Below are 16,610 nucleotides of genomic sequence, written 5' to 3'. Positions count from 1 at the left end.
GGACTGTGCAATAGATGACTGTGTCATTGTATCACAGCAGTCCAATACTGTCTCATTGTATCACAGCAGTCCAAGACTGTCCCATTGTTTTAGACCAGTTCAATACTGTCCCATTGTATCACAGCAGTCCAAGACAGTCCCATTGTCTTACATCAGTCCAAGACTGTCCCATTGTCTTACAGCAGTCCAAGACTGTCCCATTGTCTTAAATAAGTCCAAGACTGTTCCATTCTCAGAGCAGTCCAAGACTGTACCATTGTCTTACATCAGTCCAAGACTGTCCATGGTCTTAGAGCAGTCTAATACTGTCCCATAGTCTTACTGCATTCCAACACTGTCCAATTGTATTACATCAGTCCAGGACTGTACCATTGACTTACAGTAGTCCAAGACTGTCTCATTGTCTCACAGCAGTCCAAGACTGTCCAATTGTCTGAGAGGAGTCCAAGACAGTCCCATTGTCCCAGAGCAGTCCAAGACTGTCCCATTGTCTTAGAGCTTTTCAAGACTGTCCCATTGTCTTACATCAGTCCAAGACTGTCTCATTGTCTCACAGCAGTCGAAGACTGTCCTATTGTCTGAGAGGAGTCCAAGACTGTCCCATTGTCTCAGAGCAGTCCAAGACTGTCTCATTGTCTCACAGCAGTCCAAGACTGTCTCATAGTCTCACAGCAGACCAAGACTGTCCCATTCTTTTAGAGAAGTCCAAGACAGTCGCATTGTCTCACAGCGGTCGAAGACGGTCCCATTATCTCTGAGCAGTCCAAGACTGTACCAATGTCTTTCAGCATTCCAAGACTGTCCATGGTCTTAGAGCAGTCCAATACTGTTGCATTGTCTTACTGCATTCCAAGAGTGTACTATTGTTTTAGAGCAGTCCATGACTGTCCAATTGCTTAGAGCAGTTCAAGACTGTCCAATTGTCTTACATCAGTCCAGGACTGTACCATTAACTTGCAGTAGTCCAAGACTGTCTCATTGTCTCACAGCAGTCCAAGACTGTATCATTGTCTCAGAGCAGTCTAAGACTGTCCCATTGTCATAGAGCAGTCCAAGCCTGTCTCATTGTCTCACACCAGTCCAAAACGGTCCGTTGTCTTACATCAGTCCAATACTGCTCCATTGTTTTACATAAGTCCAAGACTGTACCATTGTCATAGAGCAGTGCAGGACTGTCCCATTTTCATAGAGCAGTCCAGACTATCTCATTATCTCACAGCAGTCCAACACTGTACCATTGTCTTACATCAGTCCAAGACTGTCACATTGTCTTACATCAGTCCAAGACTGTCCCATTGTCTCACAGCAGTCCAACACTGTTCCATTGTCTTAGAGCAGTCCAAGACTGTCTCATTGTCTCACAGCAGTCCAACACTGTTCCATTGTCTTCGAGCAGTCCAACACTGTTCCATTGTCTTAGAGCAGTCCAACACTGTTCCATTGTCTTAGAGCATTCCAACACTGTCTCATTGCCTCACAGCAGTCCAAGACTGTCCCATTGTCATAGAGCAGTCCACGACTGTTCCATTGTCTTACATCAGTCCAAGACTGTACCATTGTCTTAGAGCAATCCAAGACTTTCCCATTGTCATAGAGCAGTCCAGGACTGTCCCATTGTAAGTCGCTCTGGATAAGAGCGTCTGCTAAATGACTTAAATGTAATGTAATGTCATAGAGCAGTCCAAGACTGTCCCATTGTCTTACAGCAGTCCAACACTGTTCCATTGTCTTAGAGCATTCCAACACTGTTCCATTGTCTTAGAGCATTCCAACACTGTACCATTGTCTTACATCAGTCCAAGACTGTCTCATTGTCTCACAGCAGTCCAACACTGTTCCATTGTCTTAGAGCAGTCCAACACTGTCCCATTGTTTTAGAGCATTCCAACACTGTACCATTGTCTTAGAGCAGTCCAATACTGTACCATTGTCTTAGAGCAGTCCAAGACTGTACCATTGTCTTAGAGCAGTCCAACACTGTCCCATTGTTTTAGAGCATTCCAACACTGTACCATTGTCTTAGAGCAGTCCAAGTCTCTACCATTGTTTTACAGCAGTCCAAGACTGTATCAATAGGATATCTGCTCACTATCCCAAATGAACCATAATTGAATCAATGACATAGCTACAGTACATGCTTGTGGATAGGTATCCTACCTTTTGGTAGGTATCGCAACTCTATGTATCGCAACTCTATGTATCGCAACTCTATGTATTCAAATCAAATCAAATGTTATCAGTCACATGCGCCGAATACAACAGGTGTAGACCTTACAGTGAAATGTTTACTTACGAGCCCTTAACCAACAAAGCAGTTTATAAAAAAGAAGAACAAATATGAATAAGATTAAGAAATAAAAGTAACAAGTATTTAAAGAGTAGCAGTAAAATAACAATAGCGAGACTATATACAGGGGGTTACTGGTACAGAGTCAATGTTAGACATAATTGGAACCGTTTAGTCGACGTAATCGAGGTAGTATGTACATGTAGATAGCATAGAAAAGAATAGATAATAAACAGAGAGTAGTAGCAGCGGTGTAAAGGGGGTGTATGGCAAATAATCTGAGTAGCCATTTGATTAGATGCAAGTGTTAATTAGCAGGGAGGCTGAAGCTCAATTTAATTTAGCAGGGAGGCTGAAGCTCAATTTAATTTAGCAGGGAGGCTGAAAGCTCAGTGTTATTTTGCAGGGATGTTTGAAAGTCAACATTGCATTTGTGATTATAATGTGCTGTTCCTCTGTCCGTTCTTTATTGGCCAGGATGTGTTGATCACTTTCAACGCCACGGGGGTCCACGGGGCAGGCCATGCTTTCCTCAGCTCAGAGCCATAAGGTTAGCAAGGTGCAAGACACAGGGGAAACCAGGAAGAACCACAGGAGTCCAAGGGGCAGGCCATGCTTTCCTCAGCTCAGAGCCATAAGGTTAGCATGGTGCAAGACACAAAGGCAAACCAGGAAGAACCAAGGAGTCCAGGGGGCAGGCCTCAGGCTCCTCCAGCTCAACACGTGTTCCTGAGCTCAGATCTAACTCCCCTATGGATGGCCCTCAGAAGATCACTCGCCTGGAAAACGATCTGACAGGCGTCTGCACAAACACACAACACAAACAACCCAGGTGTTAATTAAATATCAGAAGATCATTAAACATCTGCAGGGCTGGGAAACATAATAACAACACATTGAACACATCGCCAATGCCTCGCTAAATGAGGCACACTGAATGAATTGTTTACATGGGATGACTGTCAAAAGTTTGATCTTAATACCCACATCTAGATGATTATGATGGGCCTAAATTGCAGAAGAATGAGGTGAAGTAAAGATAGATGACGGAAGTGAATACATCAAATCGAAAATAAACAAATAAGCTGTCTGCCAAACATGTGCACACACAAGTACTCCCGCACGGACTCACACACAGTGGCTCTGTTCAAGAGCATTACAAACTAATAATAATAATAATAATATATGCCATTTAGCAGACGCTTTTATCCAAAGCGACTTACAGTCATGTGTGCATACATTCTACGTATGGGTGGTCCCGGGGATCAAACCCACTACCCTGGCGTTACAAGCGCCATGCTCTACCAACTGAGCTACAGAAGGACCACAACTGTGATGTATCATGGGTCAATTGTGACTGCCTGACTGTTCTACACATACTATTCAATAGTCATTCATGACGCAAGGTGATTTGTAGATCAGTCAGTCTAGACTCACCTTTAACCCTTGTGCTTTGCTGAACAATTATGTCTATTGTGATATGGGCCAGATTGACCCACACAGTTTAAAACACGACTCAAGACAGTCAAAGAAGCAAGTAAAAACTGACCAAACATTATTTTGTCTGTGTACTACTCCCTTCACAGAACAGTGCAAACTGGCTCCAACAAAGAATAGAAAGAGGAGTGGGAGGCCCCGGTGCACAACTGAGCAAGAGGACAAGTACATTAGAGTGTCCAGTTTGAGAACCAGGCGCCTCACAAGTCCTCAACTGGCAGCTTCATTAAAGAGTACCCACAAAACACCAGGCTCAACGTCAACAGTGAGGAGGCGACTCCGGAATGCTGGACTTCTAGGCAGAGTTGCAAAGCCATATTTCAGGTCGGCGGCAGGTAGCCTAGTGGTTAGAGTGTTGGACTAATAACTGGAAGGTTGCTATAATGGAATCCCCAAGCTGACAATGTAAAAATATATCATTCAGCTCCTGAACAAGGCAGTTAACCCATTCTCACTATTTAGGGAAGAAGCAGTCAGCTGGTATTCTGTCTATAATAAAGTGGCCAGCACAGTCATCGGATCACAACCCTATTGAGCTGTTGTAGGACCAGCTTGACCCTATGATACGTAACAAGTGCTCATCAACCCAATCCAACCTTTGGGAGGTGCTTCAGGAAGCATGGGGTGAAATCTCTTCAGATTACCTCAACAAATTGACAACTAGAATGCCAAAGGTCTGCAAAGCTGTAATGTCTGCAAATGGAGGATTCTTTGACAAAAGCAAAGTTTGAAGGACACAATTATTATTTTAATTAAAAATCATTGTTTATAACCTTGTCAACATTTTGTAAGAGGAGGGTTAACCTCCTAGGGTCGAAGTCAAACTTCCCAATAGTTTGGGCTAACGCTATAAACCGTCCGTGGAAAGGTGAGACACACACAAACACGTACATTGTTTTGCTCCAGGATGTCCTCACCAGACTTGTCTGAAGGTCCCCTGGTGCCAGTTGAAAAACCTTATGGGAAGTAGTGGATATATGGAGACTGTTAAGAGACACAAATAAGGGGTTAAATACATGTACAAAAAAATAACAAACGTTTCTTGATCTTTCTATTATCAATCAAATTCAATCAAATGTAATTATAAAGCCTTTTTACATCAGCCGATGTCACAAAGTGGTAGACAGAAACCCAGCCTAAAACCCCAAACAGCAAGCAATGCTGATGTCACAAAGTGCTAGACAGAAACCCAGCCTAAAACGCCAAACAGCAAGCAATGCTGATGTCACAAAGTGCTAGACTGAAACCCAGCCTAAAACCCCAAACAGCAAGCAATGCTGATGTCACAAAATGCTAGACAGAAACCCAGCCTAAAACGCCAAACAGCAAGCAATGCTGATGTCACAAAGTGCTAGACAGAAACCCAGCCTAAAACGGCAAACAGCAAGCAATGCTGATGTCACAAAGTGCTAGACAGAAACCCAGCCTAAAACGCCAAACAGCAAGCAATGCTGATGTCACAAAGTGCTAGACAGAAACCCAGCCTAAAACGCCAAACAGCAAGCAATGCTGATGTCACAAAGTGCTAGACAGAAACCCAGCCTGAAACGCCAAACAGCAAGCAATGCAGATGTATTGTCTGTCCCCATTCAATTGTAGTCAGAAGTCTACATACACTTAGGTTGGAGTCATTAAAACTCGTTTTTCAACCACTCCACAAATTTCTTATTGACAAACTATAGTTTTGGCAAGTTGGTTAGGACATCTATATTGTGCATGACACAAGTAATTTTTCCAAAAATTGTTTAGAGACAGATTATTTCACTTATAATTCACTGTATCACAATTCCAGCAGGTCAGAAGTTTACATTAACTAAGTTGACTGTGCTTTTAAACAGCTTGGAAAATTCCAGAAAAATATGTCATGGCTTTAGAAGCTTCTGAGAGGCTAATTGACATAATTTGAATCAATTGGAGGTGTACCTGCCAAGGCCTCAAAGCCTACCTTCAAACTCAGTGCCGCCTAGCTTGACATCATGGGAAAATCAAAAGAAATCAGCCAAGACCTCAGTCTACAAATATTTGTAGACCTCCACAAGTCTGGTTCATCCTTGGGAGCAATTTCCAAACATCTGAATGTACCACGTTCGTCTGTACAAACTATAGTACGCAAGTAAAAACACCATGGGACCACGCAGCCGTCATACCGCTGCGATCATAGATTACACTTTTTTGAGAATTGTCCTCTGGTCTGGTGAAACAAAAATAGAACTGTTTGGCCATAATGACCATCGTTATGTTTGGAGGAAAAAGGGGGAGGCTTGCAAGCCGAAGAATACCATCCCAACCGTGAAGCACAGGAGGGGCAGCATCATGTTGCGGGAGTGCTTTTTTGCAGGAGGGACTAATTAATCAGTTATGTATAGAGCCATGTCATCATGGAATGATCTGCGACCAGAGGTCACTCAATTATGGGCAGAGCTCTACTACAACTGCTGAAGTCTTTGAGCTCTACCTCTCAGCTGAAGTCATGGAGCTCTGTCTCTCAGCTGAAGTCATGGACCTCTACCTCTCAGCTGAAGTCATGGAGCTCTGTCTCTCAGCTGAAGTCATGGAGCTCTACCTCTCAGCTGAAGTCATGGAGCTCTGCCTCTCAGCTGAAGTCTTGGAGCTCTACCTCTCAGCTGAAGTCATGGAGCTCTACCTCTCAGCTGAAGTCATGGAGCTCTGCCTCTCAGCTGAAGTCATGGAGCTCTACCTCTCAGCTGAAGTCATGGAGCTCTACCTCTCAGCTGAAGTCTTGGAGCTCTGTCTCTCAGCTGAAGTCATGGAGCTCTGCCTCTCAGCTGAAGTCATGGAGCTCTACCTCTCAGCTGAAGTCATGGAGCTCTACCTCTCAGCTGAAGTCTTGGAGCTCTGCCTCTCAGCTGAAGTCTTGGAGCTCTACCTCTCAGCTGAAGTCATGGAGCTCTGTCTCTCAGCTGAAGTCTTGGAGCTCTGCCTCTCAGCTGAAGTCATGGAGATCTACCTCTCAGCTGAAGTCATGGAGCACTACCTCTCAGCTGAAGTCATGGAGCTCTGTCTCTCAGCTGAAGTCATGGAGCTCTGCCTCTCAGCTGAAGTCATGGAGCTCTACCTCTCAGCTGAAGTCATGGAGCTTTACCTCTCAGCTGAAGTCTTGGAGCTCTACCTCTCAGCTGAAGTCATGGAGCTCTGCCTCTCAGCTGAAGTCTTGGAGCTCTACCTCTCAGCTGAAGTCATGGAGCTCTGCCTCTCAGCTGAAGTCTTGGAGCTCTACCTCTCAGCTGAAGTCATGGAGCTCTGCCTCTCAGCTGAAGTCATGGACCTCTACCTCTCAGCTGAAGTCATGGAGCTCTACCTCTAAGCTGAAGTCTTGGAGCTCTACCTCTCAGCTGAAGTCATGGAGCTCTGTCTCTCAGCTGAAGTCATTGAGCTCTGCCTCTCAGCTGAAGTCATGGAGCTCCACCTCTCAGCTGAAGTCTTGGAGCTCTACCTCTCAGCTGAAGTCTTGTAGCTCTACCTCTCAGCTGAAGTCATGGAGCTCTGCCTCTCAACTGAAGTCTTGGAGCTCTACCTCTCAGCTGAAGTCATGGAGCTCTACCTCTCAGCTGAAGTCATGGAGCTCTGCCTCTCAGCTGAAGTCATGGAGCTCTGCCTCTCAGCTGAAGTCATGGAGCTCTGCCTCTCAGCTGAAGTCATGGAGCTCTGCCTCTCAGCTGAAGTCTTGGAGCTCTACCACTGGGAGACAGGACATTCCCCTTCATGATGCTATTGACCTACAGGATAGTGTATTTGAATAGAATACATTTCACCCCCCCCAACCTTAGAAAGTGGATGATCACTGATGATGTCCCTAATGCACTAAAGTGTCATCCTGCTATCCTGTCTTTAAAGCAGCGCAGTGAAATGTCATCCTGCTATCCTCTCTTTAAAGCAGCGCAGTGAAATGTCATAATGTTATCCTGTCTTTAAAGCAGCGCAGTGACATTTCATCCTGCTATCCTGTCTTTAAAGCAGCGTATTGGAATTTCATCCTGCTATCCTGTCTTTAAAGCAGCACAGTGAAATGTCATAATGTTATCCTGTCTTTAAAGCAGCACAGTGGAATTTCATCCTGCTATCCAGTCTTTAAAGCAGCGCAGTGGAATGTCTTCCTGCGATCCTGTCTTTAAAGCAGCGCAGTGATGATACGTTATTTCAAAAGAGGCAATAATATCCACAGTGGCCCGTAGAGACCGTCCCATTACGCCTGTCTCTGATTGGATAACTCTAGTCCACCATGCCCTGCAGCTGTCTTTGTGAGTATAAAACTCAGTGTAGGAGTCTGCTCAGGTCTCAGGTCAGGGAGTGAAACCCCTTCAGAGTGTGATGCAGCTGCTGTGGGTGGTAGTGGTGGGGTTGTTAGGAGTCTTTGGGGCAGAGGGAACGGAGGCTGTCTGTCGGATGCTGGGGAGCCCAGAGTTCCCTCTGCTGTCCAAGGTAGGAGACGTGACTATAGGAGGAGCCTTCTCCATCCACAGCAAAACCACACAGCCCCCGCTCTCCTTCACAGAAACACCACCGCCTCTCACCTGCTCCAGGTAAGCTCCTTCACCGACACCACCTCTCAAATTCCCCAAGTAAGCTCCTCCTTGGTTACCGTTTATTGAATATTTGGCTATTTTATTGATTTTATTATTATGCTCATGATTTGTAAAACGTATATAAACTTATATCTTTCTTTACCTTTCCTCTAGTGTAAACCTCAGAGAGTTCCGATTTGCTCAGACCATGATCTTCGCCATCGAGGAGATCAACAACAGTGACACTCTGCTTCCGAATGTCTCTATTGGATATCGTATTTATGACAACTGCGGTTCGACTCTGTACTCTATGCGTGCGGCCATGGCCCTGATGAACGGTCAGGAGAGGACGGTGGGAAAGGCCTGCTTTGGCCAAACAGCAGTTCACGCCATCATCGGAGAGTCAGAGTCCTCCTCCACTATAGTGATGTCACGCACCACCGGTCCATTCCAGATACCTGTGGTAAGAGGCCCTATAGGACAAGCAATTATACGAGATTTTAAGTCAATCTTGTTTTAGTGTATTCAGTTACGTCTCTTTCTCTCTCCCTGTCTCTCCATTTCTCTTTCTCTCCCAATCCCTGTCTCTCTCCCTGTCTCTCTCTCTTTCTCGCTCTCTCTCCCTTTCTCTCTCTTTCTCCATGTCTCTCTCGTCCTCTCTCTCCCAATCCCTGTCTCTCTCCCTTTCTCTCTCTCTCTCTCTCTCTCTCTCTCTCTCTCTCTCTCTCTCTCTCTCTCTCTCTCTCTCTCTCTCTCTCTCTCTCTCTCTCTCTCTCTCTCTCTCTCCCTGTCTCTCTCTCTTTCTCGCTCTCTCTCCCTTTCTCCCTCTTTCTCCATGTCTCTCTCATCCTCTCTCTCTCTCTCCCTTTCTCTCTCTCTCTCCCTTTCTCTCTCTCTGTCTCTCTCTCCATGTCTCTCTCGTCCTCTCTCACCCAATCCCTGTCTCTCTCCCTTTCTCTCTCTCTCTCTCTCTCTCTCTCTCTCTCTCTCTCTCTCTCTCTCTCTCTCTCTCTCTCTCTCTCTCTCTCTCTCTCTCTCTCTCGCTCTCCCTCTCTCTCTCTCTCTCCATGTCTCTCTCGTCCTCTCTCTGTTCTGTAGATCAGCCACTCTGCCACATGTGAGTGCCTTAGCAGCAGAAAGGAGTACCCTTCTTTCTTCCGAACCATCGCCAGTGACCTCTATCAGAGCAGAGCACTGGCCCAGCTGGTCAAGTACTTCGGCTGGAGCTGGGTGGGAGCGGTCAACAGTGATAGTGACTATGGCAACAACGGCATGGCTATCTTCCTGGCTGCAGCCCAGGAGGAGGGTGTCTGTGTGGAATACTCAGAGAAGTTCAGCCGGACGGAGCCAGAGAAGCTGTTAAAGGTTGTTAATGTGATCCGAGGTGGGACGGCCAGGGTGATTGTAGGCTTTCTGGCCCACGTGGAGATGAACAACCTACTGGAGGAGCTCAGTCTGCAGAACATCACCGGCCTACAGTTTATTGGTGTGGAGGCCTGGATCACTGCAGACAGCCTGGTCACCCCTACCAGCTACAGTGTGCTGGGGGGTTCACTGGGGTTCGCTGTCCAGAAGGCCAACATCAGCGGCTTCTCTGACTTTGTGATTAAGCAGTTCTGGGACACGGCATTTCAATGCACAGAGACAAGCCACCAGGAGAGTGTGAGTAGTCTTTGTAGTGAGAGTCAGGATCTGATAGAGCTGAGAGATTATAATGAAGATGTGGATGAGCTCAGATACTCTAGTAATATCTATAGGGCCATATATGCAGTGGCCCACTCGCTGCACAGCTTGCTAAAGTGCAAAGACGGACACGGATGTGATCAAAATGTTAGAACTGAACCTTGGCAGGTAACAGCAACTAAAAACGTCAATTCTCCATTCCTCACTGACAGTATATCTCAAAATAAAATAAAAAACTGATACTTGTTCCTTTTTTCCCCAGGTAGTGGAGTCTCTGAAGCAGGTGAATTTCACCATAAAGACAGGGGACCAGGTGTGGTTTGACAGTACAGGTGCTGCAGCAGCCAGGTACGAGGTGGTGAACTGGCAGCGTGGGCCAGACGGAGGGGTCCAGTTTAAACCAGTGGGCTACTATGATGCCTCCCTACCCCCGGGACAACAGTTTGTCCTCAGGACAGAGGACATCATGTGGCCTGGGGAGCTCCAACAGGTACAGTAAATAGGTGCCAACAGATTAAAAACTAACTGTTTACAAACACAACGTTTCTGAATAACAGAAGCTTAGCGGTTAGAGCGTTGGGCCAGTAACCGAAAGGTTGCTGGTTCAAAAACCCAAGCGTACAAGGTTAAAATATCTGTCGATGTGCCCATGAGCAAGGCATTTAACCCTATTTTGCTCCAGGGGCTCTGTATTACTATGACTGACCCTGTTAAACAACACATTTCACTCCACCTACCCGGTGTATGTGACAATAAAACATCCTTTCCTTCCTTATTGTTTGACTCATTATTACAATTTAAAACATTTATGTGACACACCCTGCTGGAGTAAAACATGTAACATTTACAGTAATATGTATGCCCTCTGTCCCCTAAAGATGCCTGTGTCAGTGTGCAGTGAGAGATGTCCCCCAGGCACTCGTAAGGCTGTGCAGAAAGGAAAGCCCGTATGCTGTTATGACTGTGTTCCATGTTCAGAGGGAGAGATCAGCAACGCTACAGGTACCACAAGCCCAACATTCATTCTGCACAGAACTTACACAAGTTGCGCGATGTGTGTCCTAATCCACTTTTTCAGAGTTCAGTCCTTGGTCAATGTAATGTCTAGATTATGACATCATGTGTTCTACTTTACTACTAATCATACTAATCATGATTTCCTTTCAGATTCTAATGGCTGCATAGACTGCCCTGATGAGTACTGGTCCAATCTTGGCAGAGACAAATGTATATTTAAGGCTATTGAGTTCCTGACCTTTACTGAGCTCATGGGGATTGTACTTATGCTTTTCTCCTTGTTTGGAGTGTTTCTAACTGTGCTTGTGGCTATTCTCTACTTGATAAAGAAAGACACTCCCATCGTCAGGGCCAACAACTCTGAGCTGAGCTTCCTGCTGCTCTTCTCCTTGGCTCTGTGTTTTCTGTGTTCTCTTACTTTCATTGGCCGGCCCTCTGAATGGTCCTGTATGCTGCGTCACACAGCGTTTGGGATCACCTTCGTCCTCTGCATCTCTTGTGTTCTGGGGAAAACAATAGTGGTGTTGATGGCCTTCAGGGCTACGCTTCCAGCCAGTAATGTCATGAAATGGTTTGGTCCTCCACAGCAGAGACTCAGTGTTCTGGCTTTCACTCTCATACAGGTCCTGATCTGTGCTCTTTGGTTAACAGTCTCCCCTCCTTTCCCCTACAAGAATATGAAAACCTACAAGGAAAAGATCATTCTAGAGTGTAATGTGGGATCAGCTATTAGTTTCTGGGTTGTGTTGGGTTATATAGGACTCCTGTCTCTCTTGTGCTTTGTGCTGGCTTTTCTGGCTCGGAAGCTGCCTGATAACTTCAACGAGGCCAAATTCATCACCTTCAGCATGCTCATATTCTGTGCAGTCTGGATCACCTTTATCCCAGCTTATGTCAGTTCTCCAGGGAAGTTCACTGTAGCTGTGGAGATCTTTGCTATTCTGGCCTCTAGTTATGGAATGCTCTTCTGTATATTTGCACCTAAATGTTATATAATTCTGTTTAAACCTGAGCTAAATACCAAGAAACATATGATGGGGAAAATGAAACGAAATGAAAACTTACACTAAAATCTTTCCATGTGCTGCTCTGCTACCTAATATAATGTTACATACCCTACATTATTAATCTCATATGCATACGTATATACTGTACTCTATATCATCTACTGCATCCTTATGTAATACATGTATCACTAGCCACTTTAACTATGCCACTTTGTTTACATACTCATCTCATATGTATATACTGCACTCAATACCATCTACTGTATCTTGCCTATGCTGCTCTGTACCATAACTCATTCATATATCTTTATGTACATATTATTTATCCCCTTACACTGTGTATAAGGCAGTAGTATTGGAATTGTTAGTTAGATTACTTGTTGGTTATTACTGCATTGTCGGAACGAGAAGCACAAGCACTTCGCTACACTCGCATTAACATCTGCTAACCATGTGTATGTGACAAATAAAATTTTATTTGGAACACATAAAACATGTCATTGGAAATGTGTTAAGCTTCAATGCTATTCTGTCAACATACAGTACATGCACCCCCCCCCCCCACTGCTGCTGAAAGACACACTAGCAAATGGCATGTCCTTATTCTGGCAAATACGTTATGGGTCTTTCCACGAAATGAGTCCATTTTGGCTAGTGTAACTTGGTGGGAAAAAAGAAGGTTGATTTCACCTGATTTTATTATTCTGTCATGAAGAGGACATGTTCAACTGAATAAAAAACATGTTTTCCCAACTCAAGAGGTTTATATATATATATATTTTGTTAGTGCCTTTGAAAGTTACAGTCCTTAATTGAAACGATACTAAAGCCAACACCCTACATCAGTTTTGGTCAAAAACTGTTTAAAAAACCTCTTCAGGATCGGTGTCCTTTCCACGGGACGGTTGAGCTAACGTAGGCTAATGTGATTAGCGTGAGGTAGTAAGTAACAAGAATATTTCCCAGGACACAGACATATCTGATATTGACAGAAAGCTTATATTATTGTTCATCTAACCGCACTGTCCAATTTACATTTGCTATTACTATGAAAGAATAACATGCTCTTGTTTGAGGATAGTGCGCACTTTTTAACATAGACAGTTATTAATAAACAAATTAGGCATATTTGGGCAGTCTTGATGCAAAGTCTTGAACAGAAATGCAATAGTTCATTTGATCAGTCTAAAAATGTGCACATACACTGCCACCATCTAGTGGCCAAAATGTATATTGCACCTGGGCTGGAATAATACATTATGGCCTTTCTCTTGCATTTATTTTTTTGTATTTTACTTTTTCTTTGTATTATCTTTTACCAGATGTATTGTGTTATATTATCCTACATTCCTTTCACATTTGCACAAACTTCAAAGTGTTTCCTTTCAAATGGTACCAATCCCATATCCTTGCTTCAGGTCCTGAGCTACAGGCAGTTCAATTTGAGTATGTCATTTCAGGCGAAAAATGACAAAAAAAGGGGACGATGCTTAAAAGAGTTCTTTAAGCATTTCTAGCCTGTCTATTTATGGGTAACAGGGTTGACGTGTTATGTTCGACCCGCCTCAGCTTTCCACCACAAAACAAGAAAATGGCCAATAGTCGATCCGCCTCAGCTTTCCACCACAAAACAAGAAAATGGCTAAGAGTCAATCCGCCTCAGCTTTCCACCACAAAACAAGAAAATGGCCAATAGTCGATCCGCCTCAGCTTTCCACCACAAAACAAGAAAATGGCCAAGAGTCGATCCGCCTCAGCTTTCCACCACAAAACAAGAAAATGGTCAAGAGTCGATCCGCTCAGCTTTCCACCACAAAACAAGAAAATGGCCAAGAGTCGACCCGCCTCAGCTTTCCACCACAAAACAGGAAAATGGCCAAGAGTCGATCCGCTCAGCTTTCCACCACAAAACAAGAAAATGGCCAAGAGTCGATCCGCCTCAGCTTTCCACCACAAAACAAGAAAATGGCCAAGAGTCGATCCGCCTCAGCTTTCCACAACAAAACAAGAAAATGGCCAAGAGTCGATCCGCTCAGCTTTCCACCACAAAACAAGAAAATGGCCAAGAGTCGATCCGCCTCAGCTTTCCACCACAAAACAAGAAAATGGCCAAGAGTCGATCCGCTCAGCTTTCCACCACAAAACAAGAAAATGGCCAAGAGTCGATCCGCCTCAGCTTTCCACCACAAAACAAGAAAATGGCCAAGAGTCGACCCAGCTGCTTTTACACTGTGATTTGACTAACAGATGTTCCACAAAAGTTTAAAAAAGGAATAGTTTCACCGTATATATTTTTTAATCAGTAACCCGTTTACTGACATGTCCGAGCTGAGCTTCTCTAATAATGTGTATTAAGCAGTGTATGATGTAGCCCACTCCATACATGACCTGTTGACCAGCAGGCACAGGAAAGGCCAAGGTGTGAATATGAACTGTGCACAAAGAGACAGCATCGAGCCAGGACAGGAGAGACAGCATCGAGGAAGGATAGGAGAGACAGCGTAGAGCCAGGACAGGAGAGACAACTTTGAGCCAGGACAGGAGAGACAGCATCGAGCCAGGATAGGAGGGACAGCGTCGAGCCAGGACAGGAGAGACAGCATTGAGACAGGACAGGTGAGACAGCATCGAGCCAGGACAGGAGAGACAGCATCGAGCCAGGACAGGAGAGACAGCATCGAGCCAGTACAGGAGAGACAGCATCGAGCCAGGACAGGAGAGACAGCATCGAGCCAGGATAGGAGAGACAGCATCGAGCCAGGACAGGTGAGACAGCATCGAGGCAGGATAGGAGAGACAACATCGAGCCAGGACAGGAGAGACAGCATCGAGCCAGGACAGGAGAGGCAGCATCGAGCCAGGACAGGAGAGACAGCATCGAGCCAGGACATGAGAGACAGCATCGAGCCATGATAGGAGAGACAGCATTGAGACAGGACAGGAGAGACAGCATCGAGCCGGGACAGGTGAGACAGCATTGAGCCAGGACAGGAGAGACAGCATCGGGCCAGGACAGGTGAGACAGCATCGAGCCAGGACAGGAGAGACAGCATCGAGCCAGGATAGGAGAGACAGCATTGAGCCAGGACAGGAGAGACAGCATCGGGCCAGGACAGGTGAGACAGCATCGAGCCAGGACAGGAGAGACAGCATCGAGCCAGGATACTAGAGACAGCATTGAGCCAGGACAGGAGAGACAGCATCGAGCCAGCATCGAGCCAGCATCGAGCCAGGACAGGAGAGACAGCATCGAGCCAGGATAGGAGAGACAGCATCGAGCCAGGACAGGAGAGACAGCATCGAGTCAGGACAGGTGAGACAGCATCGAGCCAGGACAGGAGAGACAGCATCGAGCCAGGACAGGTGAGACAGCATTGAGCCAGGACAGGAGAGACAGCATCGAGCCAGGATAGGAGAGACAGCATCGAGCCAGGACAGGAGAGACAGCATCGGGCCAGGACAGGTGAGACAGCATCGAGCCAGGACAGGAGAGACAGCATCGAGCCAGGATAGGAGAGACAGCATTGAGCCAGGACAGGAGAGACAGCATCGAGCCAGCATCGAGCCAGGACAGGAGAGACAGCATCGAGCCAGGATAGGAGAGACAGCATCGAGCCAGGACAGGAGAGACAGCATCGAGTCAGGACAGGTGAGACAGCATCGAGCCAGGACAGGAGAGACAGCATCAAGCCAGGACAGGAGAGACAGCATCGAGACATGACAGGTGAGACAGCATCGAGCCAGGATAGGAGAGACAGCATCAAGCCAGGATAGGAGAGACAGCATCGAGCCAGGACAGGTGAGACAGCATCGAGCCAGGACAGGAGAGACAGCATCGAGCCATGACAGGAGAGACAGCATCGAGCCAGGCCACGTGAGACAGTATTGAGCCAGGACATTTGAGACAGCATCGAGCCAGGAAAGGAGAGACAGCATTGAGCCAGGAAAGGAGAGAGAGCATCGAGCAAAGACAGGTGAGACAGCATCGAGCCAGGATAGGAGAGACAGCATCGAGCCAGGACAGGTGAGACAGCATCGAGCCAGGACAGGAGAGACAGCATCGAGCCAGGACAGGAGAGACAGCATCGAGCCAGGACACATGAGACAGTATTGAGCCAGGACATTTGAGACAGCATCGAGCCAGGAAAGGAGAGACAGCATTGAGCCAGGAAAGGAGAGAGAGCATCGAGCAAAGACAGGTGAGACAGCATCGAGCCAGGATAGGAGAGACAGCATCGAGCCAGCACAGGTGAGCTGAGGTGATCTTTATGGCCCACAGATAGTTCATTTTGTTCAACTGATTTGATAATTGACTGACTGGTTTTATGAAAATGACAAATATTTACAATCACACCATTTTACTTCTAAAGTACATTAACAGAAAAGGTGCTATCTAATACCTAAAAGGGTTCTCCGGCTGTCCCCTTAGGAGAACCCTTTGAAGAACCCTATTTGGTTCCAGGTAGAATCTTTTTGGATTCCGTGTAAAACCCTTTCCACAGAGGGTTCTACACGGGAACCAAACATGGTTTTATTAGGAACCAAAAGGTGCTATCTAGTACCTAAAAGGTTCTCCGGCTGTGCCCTTAGGAGAAT

General features: G+C 45.9%; 1 protein-coding gene across 1 annotated transcript; it reads left to right on the top strand.

Annotated features, from left to right (window-relative positions):
* The first annotated feature begins 8,141 nt into the window (after window positions 1–8,141).
* On the top strand, window positions 8,142–12,202 carry LOC124005689 (extracellular calcium-sensing receptor-like). Its single transcript, XM_046315153.1, has 6 exons — window positions 8,142–8,325; window positions 8,482–8,770; window positions 9,406–10,158; window positions 10,253–10,480; window positions 10,869–10,992; window positions 11,158–12,202. The coding sequence occupies exons 1-6, from the start codon at window positions 8,189–8,191 to the stop codon at window positions 12,075–12,077; spliced, it is 2,451 nt and encodes an 816-aa protein (XP_046171109.1). The 5' UTR covers window positions 8,142–8,188; the 3' UTR covers window positions 12,078–12,202.
* The last annotated feature ends 4,408 nt before the right edge of the window (window positions 12,203–16,610 follow it).

Source organism: Oncorhynchus gorbuscha, linkage group LG19, assembly GCF_021184085.1.
Source record: "Oncorhynchus gorbuscha isolate QuinsamMale2020 ecotype Even-year linkage group LG19, OgorEven_v1.0, whole genome shotgun sequence".
Lineage (NCBI taxonomy): Eukaryota > Metazoa > Chordata > Actinopteri > Salmoniformes > Salmonidae > Oncorhynchus > Oncorhynchus gorbuscha.
This window is presented reverse-complemented; position numbering and strand designations above follow the sequence as displayed.